Source organism: Marmota marmota, unplaced genomic scaffold, assembly GCF_001458135.2.
Source record: "Marmota marmota marmota unplaced genomic scaffold, marMar, whole genome shotgun sequence".
NCBI classification, from domain to species: domain Eukaryota; kingdom Metazoa; phylum Chordata; class Mammalia; order Rodentia; family Sciuridae; genus Marmota; species Marmota marmota.
The window spans coordinates 638,803-650,218 of NW_026000068.1; the positions used below are offsets into that span (position 1 = coordinate 638,803).

General features: G+C 61.9%; 1 protein-coding gene across 1 annotated transcript in view; it reads left to right on the forward strand.

Annotated features, from left to right (window-relative positions):
* Window positions 1-11,416, forward strand: part of Nkd2 (NKD inhibitor of WNT signaling pathway 2) — a 22,499-nt gene that overhangs the window by 444 nt on the left and 10,639 nt on the right. Inside the window, exon 2 of the mRNA XM_048814192.1 lies at window positions 42-174. Coding sequence (XP_048670149.1) covers window positions 42-174 — 133 coding nt within the window. The remainder of the gene's footprint in view (window positions 1-41; window positions 175-11,416) is intronic.

Below are 11,416 nucleotides of genomic sequence, written 5' to 3' on the forward strand. Positions count from 1 at the left end.
CGGGGCTCACGGCATCTCCTTCCTCCTCGGTGGGTGCCGCGTTTCCCGCGCGTCCGTTCGTCACCCGCAGGGGACAGCTTCGTGGTGTCCGCAGTCGCGAGCGGCCGCAAAGGCACGGAGGAGGCGGAGCGGCGCCCAGGCGGCGGCGTGGAGCGCCGCGTGCGGGACAAGCAGGTAGGCTGTGGCTGGCGGGCTGGGACAGCACTACTCCACCACCTCGCAGGGCCGCTCGAAGTGGTGCGGGAGCTGTGCACTCTTGCCCAGGCCCAGGCTCAGAGGGAGTGGCCCAGATGGCTGACCAGAGTAATGTCCAGAGGGCCGAAAGAACCAGTTGCTCCTAACCTCCAGGCTGGGGTCCTGGGGACTGCAGCACTGGTATCTGTGCTGGGGGCTGAAGGCCTAGGCTGGGGGTGGGGTGGAGCCCCCACCCCTCCTGCTGGAGAGCTGGGAAGGGTCGTGGGAAGGGCTGAGGCCTAGATGTCCCAGACTGATGTTCTGAGGAGTTGGGTGGCCTGGGGCATCCACAGGTTATGGGGTCAGCTGGCATAGAAAAGAGGGTCCTACTTAGAGGGCACCTTTGCCTCCCATATTCCAGAGGGGTGATCACAGGCCAGGCAGAAGGGGTCACCAAGAGAATGGACTGCTGGTGAGCTGTGGCCACCCAGACCACAGATGCTGCTCAGGGGATCAGAGGTCCTGCTTGGGACTCAGGTGCCCCTGAGGGCAGATTATGAAGTGCTACGTCCAGGAACAGAGAACTTCCCAGGCCCAGGCCCTGCAGGGTCTTGGGTAAATCAGACATGCCTGTATTTGCAGAGCTGGAGGGAGTGGGAATGACTATCATCAGCCTTAAGGGGAGATGGGCCCTGCCAGGTGGACCACCTTGCCCACTGCTGGATGCCCGGTACACCAGGCAAAGTCAAAATACCCTTTTTGGAAGGGTATTTTTCTGCTGGTTGATCAAAGAGATGCTCTGGGTGTTATTTGTAAACACTTCTGCTCAGAAACTAACACACCCCTGAGCTTGGGTTCCTGGGAGGGTCTGTGCCATGCCTGTAAGGGCAGGAAGTACATTCTGAGGTATTTGCTGGGTACAGCATAGGAACGTGGCTGTTTTGCATCCCTCCATCCTGGGTTGGGGACCTGGGCAAGGACACTGGCAGTTGTGTTTTCCCAAGGGAATACTGGTGGCCAGATGGTGCCTCTCGACAGCCTGGTTCACAGATGTGTCATTGTTTAGAGATGTGAAACAGGGGCTGGCGTTGAGGGCTTAGTCTGGCCTCTGTGCCTCAGCTGTCCAGCCTAGGGACCTTCTCTCTGGCAGGCAGTGTGGGCTCAGCCCTTAGAGTCCTGATGAGAGAATGATGTGTTCAGGATAGGGCTGAGACAGGACCATAGAAATGGGCCTCCTGTGGAGTGGGGCCAGAGTGCATGTGCTCTGGAAGGTGACCGAGTCCGCGCAGCTGTGGAGTCAGCTGGGCAAGGAGTGGGGTGGTCTTCAGGACCAGGCTCCACACTTTGGGACATTTTTAAAGAGTGGTGTGGGGTCTGGCTGCGTCGTTGCTGTCTGAGTGTGCCCACATTCCTGAGCACAGGGTCCTGTCTGTGGTGGGAAGAACAGACCCTCAGAACTCGGAGCTGTCCTAAGCCAGGCTCACGAGGCTGCCCGCCAGCAGCACTGCTTACCCATGTCTGCCATCGGGTCTCAGGTGTGCAGTCAAGACCCCTGCCCAGGTGCAGCCCCAGCTGGGCGGCTCTTGGCCCAGGTCCAGGGGAGCCGCCCCTCTGTCCTGCCTCTGCTGCCAGCCAGAGCTCAGCTGGGAATGGCAGGTGTGGAATCTGTAGGTCCTTCCATCTCCCACCTCCCTGCCTTCCCATGGCATCTAGTGCTCCACCCATCACCACGTCCTCCTGAGTGTGTCCCCGAGGAAGGCCAGCCCTGGTTCCCACTGTACCCTGTGACGTCTGGCAGGGACCAGCGTGAGGACCGTGCCTTCTGGTCCCTGCGGTTGCCCTTGTGAGCACTGTTTTGTCCTGGGAGTTGTGATGAATACTCTCGTGGGCAGTAAGTGGGTGTTCGCAACCCCACTTTCACCTACCCTCTCTCACCTCAGGGTGGGTGAAGCTGACCAAGTGGAGTTGCTTCCACCCAGACCATCCATAGGCTTGTGAGACGCTCGAGTGTGAGCACGTCCCCAGGCAGGTGGCCTACCCTCCGGTGGCTCCCCACACCATTCCAGGAAGCTCCTGCAGACTTATCAGGCGGGCTGGTGTGGCTTTCTTCTGAGTGTCTCTGAAGGTCCAGGCTGTGGGTCTGCTGGTGATGGCCACTGGGGCGTCTAGAGTGGTGGGTGACATTGGGAGCAACTGTGGTAGGTGCCTCAAGGTTCCCAGCAGTGACAGGCTGGTGGCTTCTTGAGCACATGATGGTGGCTTTGTTAAAGTGAGCTGGTGTGGAGCAGTGGCCTCCCCAGGTTCTGTGCAGCAGTGTCCCCTCACATGGGTCCTCGTTTCTCCTGCTCCCTGAGGCTGGCGGGAAGCAGCTCAGAGACAAGAATCTCTGTCCACAGCTGGATTCTTCTGTGAGTTAAACACAGATTCCTGGTAGGTGCTCAGCCTGAGAGAGGGGTGTTGTGTTGACTAGAGGGGCTGCTTACTGGGACTCTGCCTGGGAGTGAGGAGGCTGCTGGGCCTGCTGTCCGGGGGGACTTGGGAGCTGACCACATCTGCAGGAGGGCAAGATGTGGCTGCTCAGCCCGTCCTGAGCAACCCCAGCTCTGGGGCCCACTCCCTGTTCTGTGCCTAGGCACAGGGCTATGCGCGTGCTGATGTGTCATGTGCTGTCGCGACTTCTTGCCCGCAAGGAAGACGCAACACTCGGGAATCTTCTTTCAGTAGTTTATTTCAGGCCCTTGATAGTTCTTCTTCTCTCCCTCGGATGCCCCTCCCAGCCTTAATAAAGCATCTCAAGCCCCAATGCAAAGCAGCCACGTGGAGCTTTCTCATAGGGTGATGAAAAGTCATGCGCCAACTCTCCCAAATAAGGAGTTGTTTGTCACAGACCACAGCGGAGCCAGCGCCATCTTGTAATGGCGACCATAATTTGCATAAACGGCAGAAGCGGCTCACCACAATGTGCCTCCTGGTGGAGGTGGCCCTCTGGGACACTGGCCAGCATGAGCACTGTAGCACCTCCAAGGCTGAGCTCGACACGTGCCCAGCATCCACCTGCACTGGCTCTGGCTTCCGCAGACTGCCCTAGAACAGCCTGCCCTAGGTAGCTTCTGGGATCTGAGGCTCGGCCCCTGGGCTCTGCCATCTTCAGAACAGTTCCCTGGAGCTGGCCCGGGGCCTCAGATGCCCATCTCTGCAGCACCCACTGCCTGGTCTGGCTGTGCTGAGGCCCAGGCTGCGCTTCCCCTACGCCCGGCCGGCAGGAGCCCCCTCACCTGCGGGATTCACCAGCTTTCGTTGGTACCTTCTGCTCATCTGTATGTGAGAGCCTGGCCCTGGTGACCAGGGTGGGGCCCTGGGCCTCGGTGCACAGGAAGCAGCCCAAGGGCCATTCGTGCCCAGAGGTTCCAGTGGGCTCCTTCCTCCCTTTCCCACCTCTGCAGCTGTGACAGGAGGCCTGGTCTCTCCTGGATGGGGAGGGGTCCTGAGTTGACACCCACCCTAAGCAGCTCTGGGGGGTCAAGAGTTTTCAGTCCCTGCCACCCTGGAGGGACCAGTGTGGAGAGGGGCCAAGTGGAGTGGTCACCTGGCCCCTGGGTCTGACCTGCATGGGGTGAGGAGCTGAAATTCCCTGGGGTGAGAGGAAGGAAGGCATCCCCTGCACAGTGGTCAGCTGTGGCTATTGGCTCCCATATGTGTCCCGGGGACGGCAAGGCAGGGTGAAAGTGGGGTTGGGGGACCAGGGCAGCCGAAGATAGGAGGCGCCTCGAGGCCTTGGGAGCAGCTGCAGCTTCCTCAGGTGTGTGACCCTGGCCATCCCACACCCCAGACCCTGGTGGACACAGGCTCCCACAGGGCCTCTGCTCTGTTAGCATCTCATGATTGTTCTGGGGCCTCAGTTGGTCATCTGTAAATAGTGCCCATGCATGCCAGTGTGGGGCAGTGGATACCTGGGGCCCGCTGGGCCCCTGGGATGGAGGGTCCTTCTCAGGTTCTGGGTGGACTCGTTAATGCCACTTGGTGCCAGGCAGCACCAAACCACCCATGGAGCAGTGGCCACGTCTCCTTGGAAAAGGAGGGGACAGCACAGCTCCACCGTTGAGTGGCTGAGCCATCCCGCCTGATTGGCTGCCTCTGCAGGCTCAGCAGTGGCCTTCTGGAGGCTCATGGTCCGGTCCTCGCCCCGTGGAGAAGCCTGGACCTGGTCTCAGCTGTGGCCATGCTGCAGGCTGCGATTGCCCTCAAGCTGAGGAGCCTGGGAGGGTGCCCCTTAGCAGCCCTCCTTGGCAGTGCTGAACACGCTGGGTCTTCTGGGCCCTGGTGGCCACTGCAGCTGGACGGTGCCCGTGTGGCCCTTGGCGGCTGCACGGGGAGGATTCATTTTCCTTTGGTCCTGCAGAAGCCTCCAAGGCACTTGTAGCTGGCTTTGAGCTCTTAAGTCAGAGAAACTAAGAAGCATGTAAGTTTTTTTTTTTTTTAAAAAAGGACGCAATACCTCCATTTATCTATCTTTATGTGGTGCGGAGGATCGACCCCAGGCCTCACGGCTAGGTGAGCGCTCCACCCACCGCCCAGCCCCAGCCCCAGCCCCAAGCGTGTGATATTTTAATACGGAAACTCAGAAGATGGTGTCAACCCAGCTGTTGGGGTCCTGCCGTCAGAAGGCAGAGCACTATATGCAGGCCGCCTGTGCCTGGACCCCCAGCTGGTCAGCAGGCAGGCCCTCCTGGCTGTCGTCCCCACTGTGGTTGATGACTTCGTCCAGGGTGACACCTCAGCCAGGGCTGGACCCTCCTGCGCGGCCTGTGGTGCTGAGCCGACATCCTGACAGGACCAGCCTCACCAGACCAGCCTCTTTCAGGAGGAAAGACACCCGCTGTGGTTCTGATTCTTGTCCTCTTGACCCGAAAGAGCTGAACTGGTGACGTGTCCCCCACAGGAACCGTCCCCTGCGGGGGCCTCAGAGAGGGTTGGGGTGGGGTGGGTGGGGTGGGCCCGGCCCTCCGCCACACCTGGCCTCCTGCCCGCTCCTCCCTGTGGGGCCTCACAGGTTCCTTCCTGGCCAAGCCCCGGGATGCCCACGCTGCCGGGAGGCTCTGCTGGGCCTCCAGCCCTGCTCAGACCCCTGCCCTCCACCTGCCCATTCAGTCCCCTGCCCAGCACCTAGCCGTCGCCCCTCATGGAGTGCCCGCTGGCCCTTGCTTCCCAGAACACCTCACCAGGTACCAGGACATCAGGTCTCAGAGGCCTCCCAGAGGGCTGGAGCCCCACTGGCCTTGGCCTTGTCCCTCCCTGCCCGGGCATCCCTGTGGCCCTCTCAGTCCCCTGTAGGCAGGACCTGTGCCTTCCTGTGCCTGCAGGGACCCACTTGTGGAAGTCACGGCCAGGAGTGGCCCGTTTGCTTGGTGGACTCCAGGGCTGGCCTCACCATGCCCTCCGTGGTCTGTGTTCCTGATGCAGGAAGAGGTCTCAGTCTGAAAGGAGAGCCCTGCATTTCCAGAGAGATTGGGGGACCAGCGTAGCCCCACAGGGGAGCCCCTGGGAGGTCAGGCAGAGCCCCCGTCCCAGGGAGGAGAGGCTCTGCAGGAGGGCGTGGTCACCTCGGGTGGCTCTTGTGGGAAGGCGGGTCCCTTGGGTGGCTCTTGTATGATGTGGGTGATGCCCGTGTGGAGCTGCCTTCCTGACCTGGCAGCCAGGGTCCCATTGTGCCTCAGTGAGGCCCCGGCAGTGTCTGGTGCCCATCCTCTCTGCGACCCGTTGTGTGAGTACCTGGAACTCTGCCAGCCCGGCGTAGGCTGCTGGGCAGCAGCTGTGATGTGACCCTCACTGCGCACCGTGGTTCCCAGAGCGCTCCCAGAGGGCCACTGGCAGAGCAGGTCCTGGCCCCCCTGGCCCCTGCTCCCAGCAGCCCTTCCTTGCGGGGCAGGAGTCCTGCTGCCCGGTTCCGGCTCTGCACCGCCCTCAGCCCCGTTCACCCCAGTGTGCTCAGATGCCGTGGAGCAGGACACACACCTCCCCCTTCATGCTGAGTCAGGGTCTGAGCAGGGGGCTGACCTCAGTGTCCCCACAGGGTGCATTTGTCCCAGACCCGCACTGCTGATAGGCGGCTGTCAGGCATGGGAGGCTCCATCAGCCTGGGTGAAGCTCGTTTCCTGCCCGCTGTGGCCCGTGACTATTGTGTCACTACACGGGCAGAAAACAGCTGCAGACAGTTCCAGTGGACCTGCTGTGCTGACCTAGGGACAGTCTGTGAGGACAGGAGTAAAACAAAACCCAGCCACGCAGCACAGATGGCAGCGTCAGCCCCGTCCAGGATCCCAGGACACAGAGTCGGCCAGGGGAGCCTCCAGGAGGAGTGGGTAGGGCACAGTGAGGGTCTGCCCGTGAGGCCGCTGTTCGTGTGCAGAGCCCTCAGGTCCGAGAGGACGTGGCATGGAAGAGGAGGACATGCAGAAGGACCTTGGTCATCTGCGGGCCACGTCAGCACAGTCGTAACCCCAGTGGGCTACAGAGATGGTGTCAAGAAGAGCAACGGGTTGGGCTTGACCGCAGGTGGGATGGCAGAGTCCTGGCAGAGGCTGGAAGTAACAGGGGCAGGGTCCACCACAGCAGGACTGTGCCAAATAGCCCTGCCTACGTGCGCAGGAGGGCGTGTGGCCAGGCCTTGCGGTTCAGACGGCACCTGAGCCACAGACCCAGAGGCTCCATGCAGCCTGAGCAGAGCAGAGAAGGCCACTCTGGGCACGTCCCGGTCAGCCTGCTGGTGACCCATGGTAGGAGAGCTCAGCCAGGGGAGAGCTCTGTCCACCCCATGGTGGGCAGCGGGGAGGGAAGCCAGTGGGAAGGAGCAAGGCCGGGGTGCCCACACACGCCGTGGGGCCACAGGCGATTCCCACAGGAGATGCTGTCCTTTTCCTGTTTTGAAGGGAGACTGAGATGCAGTGGGCTGAGGAGATCTCCCCAAGTCACCCTGGAACGAGTCCTGGAGCCAGGTCCCGGGGGGCCAAGCCCGCAGAGCCCATGTCCCGGCCCACAGGCTGCTCTGCCTGCCCCCGTGAACTCCTGAGCCTGGGCCGCGGGTCCCAAAGGGGCAAAGGTGACCCACAGGTGGCCAGCTGGGAGGCAGTGCTGATGAACACTCCAGCTGGGGGCTGCCAGTGCAAAGGCCCTGAGGCAGGAGTGAGCCACACATGCTGGAGACAGGAGGGATAGCACAAGTCGGGGAGCAGTGAAGGGTGGCCCTGAATGCACCCACACTCCTCCTCCAGGAGCTGGGCCAGGAAGCCGTGGGGATGGAGGACCACGCCGTGGGCATTCTGGGTGTTCCAAGCCCAGGAGTGGGGAGGGGTGTCCCTTTCCCTCCTCCCATGGACTCGTTTAAAATGGCTGGTTTTCAAGAAAGGTACACTGGCTGTGGTCCTGGGGACGTGGGTCGGCTTCTCCTGCCTGTGAGACCAGCTGTATTCGATGGTGTGTCAGGAGTGGCCAGGCCTGGCCAGGATGACAGAGCCATATGTGGGCATCCTCAGGGCTAGCAGTGCCCAGCTGGCCTCCTGGGCTGGGCTGGGCAGTAGGGCCTGTCCCCACAGTGGACAGGTGAGGTGGCTGGGGCTGGCCACTACCCTCCCACAGCTGGGCCCCACTTGGCAGAAAGGCCCAAGGCCAGCGTGGCCAGGGGACCCTGCTCTGGCCTGCCCAACACACCCACATCATGTCAGGGTGGACGCTGGCCTCCTGGCTCGGGGAGGCCTGGCCCTGGGGGCTCTTGGGCCTGGCCTGAGCTCCTTTCGTAGAGCATGGCACAGCAGGCAGTGGGGCAGGAAGCAGGTGGGGGCCACCTTTGCTTGAGGGTTTACTGGGAGCAGCAGGTGGCCACGGAGGATGCCACATCTCCATCTGTGGCACGGAGGGGCTCGGGCCTGGAAGACAAGCTCCAGACCAAAGGGCAAAGTGGCCAGGCCAGAGGACCCGCTTTTCCACTGGGTCACTGCCCTCTGGCCGTTCCTAGGCCTCGTGGCAGGAATTGTGGGTGCCCAGCTAGCCGGCCGTGACCGGGTCTCCGCCCGCTCTTGCTGCTCTTCCTGTTTGAACACCTGAGGGGCAGCGTGCGGCCCCCCTCAGAGTTCCCTGCACTGTCCCAGCCGCGCAGCAGCCTGGGGCTCCGGCTGTCACTGGGCAGGTGGTGTGTGCCAGGCTCCCGGGACACGACTTGTCTTCACACGTGGGCCTCGGCCACACTCTTCCCCGGGTGGGTTTGGCCTCTGCTCCTCTGAGGCCCCCTGGGTGCTGCCAGACGTCAGGGTCCTGCCGGGGCCTCCTCTTCGTCTCCCACAGCCGCTGCCAAGAACAGCAGCACGTGATGGCCGTTGGGCTGCGTGCAGGTGTCTCCACACCCTGCGGGGCTGCTCAGAAGGGGAGTGGACACTTGCGGCTCTTTCTGAGCAGTGCTGTCCCCGGGGCTGGTGCCGTGACCAAGCGCAGGCCCATTGGGTTCCAGGACGTGTCTGGTGAGGACTGGCGAGCCGAGCCTTCTGAATCCAGGAAACAAAGCAGGAGAGCGTGGCTTCCGTTCTGTTCTTCTCCGGCTGTGCAACACGAAGCAGAGGCTCTCCCACCACAGGGGAAAATGCGCAGTCCAGTGAGCTTCCCTGGAAGGGTCCCGCGGGGACCGTGCAGGCCTGGCGTGAGGCCAGTGCAGAGGTCGAGCGGGTCTGGCCTGCGTTTGTGGTGTCGCAGCTCTGTGCGGCTGGGCTCAGTGATTGGCCAGCAGAGCAGGGCCACCCACCGTGGTCCCCTTTCCCTGTAGAATCGTGTGTTGGGGCCCTGGCCAGATGGGCAAAGTCTGGCCCACTACTGGATAGCCTGACACCCAGCATCAAACTGAGGACAAACCCGGGGTGTCAGGAGTCACAACCCGATGGGCATTTCATGGCTGCTAGGCCTGGACAGGAATCCACGCACCTGTGTGTGCCTGCGGTGCGTGCAGGGTGCCATGAGCACGTGTGTGGGCTGCACGCAGGCCCTGTGTACATGTGAATTCAGCATGTGTGCTGAACACTGCATCCCAAGCCAGGATGCCATTTGTGACACCTGCCTGCCCCGGCCACACCTGGCAGATGACGTACAGCCCCGGGGATGCAGAGTCCCCTTCCCGTGCTTGGGGAGCCGCTGTGCTCTTTGCTTCTACCTGCTGGCACTAGCTGACGTGCATGTCACCTGAGCCCCTGTAGACAGAGCCAAATGTGGGCATCCTCAGGGCTAGAGTGCCCAGCTGGCCTCCTGGGCTGTACTGGACAGTAGGGCCCTGCAAGCCGAGAGTCTCACTGCCTGGTCTTTACCCAGCTCTTGCTGACACTTGGTGCCCCCTGCATCCTTCCCACGTCTCACAGGTGGTCACCAGTCAGCCCTCGCTCACCCAGCAGCTCACTGTGCACAGGGGCCAGCCTGAAGGACTTGCGGGCCCTGGGTCACCCCTACACCCCAGGCCCACGTGTTCTGGGGTGAGTGTGTGTTGCCCGCAGACCAGGGGCCAGTGTGGGGGACCCCCATCTTCTCTATGGAAGCCTGCACGTGATGGAACGTGGTGGGGTGAAGACGGAGGTGGGGACATTGTGCTCTCTGCCTGACACGGGAAGCTGAGCCCCAGCGGAGCTCTGGCTCATGAGGATGTAACCAGCAACTGTGGGGTCAGATGGCCCCTCTGACCCCTGCACCTGGTGCCGTCCAGGAAGGAGGCGGGAAGCCCCTGTGCCCCCGTCTGTGGCCCTGTCCCTGAGGGCTCAGTGTTCCTCTTCAGGCCCAGAGGCTGGGACCATGTGCATGCGCCCTGGAGGGGACCCACCCGCGGCCCCTGCTGCACATGGGTTGGAGTTCTGAAGCCCATGAAAGGACCTGTCACATCTGAAACTGTTCAGCGCTGGAGTGGAGGCGGCGACTTCAGAGCCAGCTGTGGCGTTTCCAGACAGACGCCAGAGGAGTCCCTGGAGTCGATCCTGCCTGAGGCGAGGGCCTCTCCCCCACGCTGGCTGCTCCCTGCTCCTCCGACCTGCGACTGCCTGCCTGCCCGTGAACACTGCCATCTGGCCACACGCTGGGGACATCTTGCATCTGAAGTCGCTGAGAAGAGCTGCCAGGTTCCTTTGCCTTTCGAGGGCCTGGGAGGCAGAGGCGCAGGCCTGTGCTGCCCCTGCTCACAAGCCGCTTGCCCTGCCTCCTCCATGTTCCTTTCTTATTTCCTGCCGGCAGAGGCTGTGGACCTCCTTGGCCTCCCCCTGGGGCCTCCCCTGGTCCAGGCCCCCTTGACCCTGTTAACCCCACCGCTGAAAGAACCAGAATGCTGGCCCCGGCTCCTGCCCTTCCCCTTGGTCCACCCTGTCCTCAGGGTGCCTCAGGGTCCTGCAGTCCCTCTGTCTTTCCCCAAGTGTCCACTTCTGCCTGTGGGTGATGCCTCAACGCTGGGCCAGCTGTGAGCCCACTCAGCCGCACACCTGGCATGCTAGTCACCCCCAGACAGGAGCCTGGGTCCCGCCGGATTCCCCACAAAGGGCAAGGGTCACTGCTGGCCTACAACAGCATTGTCCCTGATGCTTGCCCGGCTACAGATCTTCCCAACTGCCTTCAGATGGCCCTGGCCAACTGCAGGACACTCAGTGTGTTTGGTCTTGGGGCCCTCATTTTATGGACCTCAGGTGGGAAGGTTGTGTCTGGTGAGCATAAAAGCTCCAGGTACTGGTTTTCCTGATGTGATGTGAGATGTGCATGTGTCCAGGTGCTCTTGGTCTAGTTAGATGAAGTGGCATGTGTGAGTTATTTATCACTCTGCGTAACGCTGGTGCCCAGCAGATGGTGGCTGTTCACTGGTACAGAAAGGAGCAGAGTCAGCTGCCTGGCACCTGTGCCCAAATAGGGGTTGTTCATGGAAAGCTCCTGTTTACAAGATGCAGAGGCTCAAGGGCAGGCGCAGCGGAGGACTGCTGTCCACACCATGGAGTCACCAGGGCAGGCACAGCCTGAGGACTGCTGTTCTACACACCATGGAGTCACCAGGGCAGGCACAGTCTGAGGACTGCTGTTCTGCACACCATGGAGTCACTCAGGGCAGGCGCAGCCTGAGGACTGCTGTTCTGCACACCATGGAGTCACCAGGGCAGGCGCAACCTGAGGACTGCTGTCCTACACACCATGGAGTCACTCAGGGCAGGCGCAACCTGAGGACTGCTGTTCTACACACCATGGAGTCACT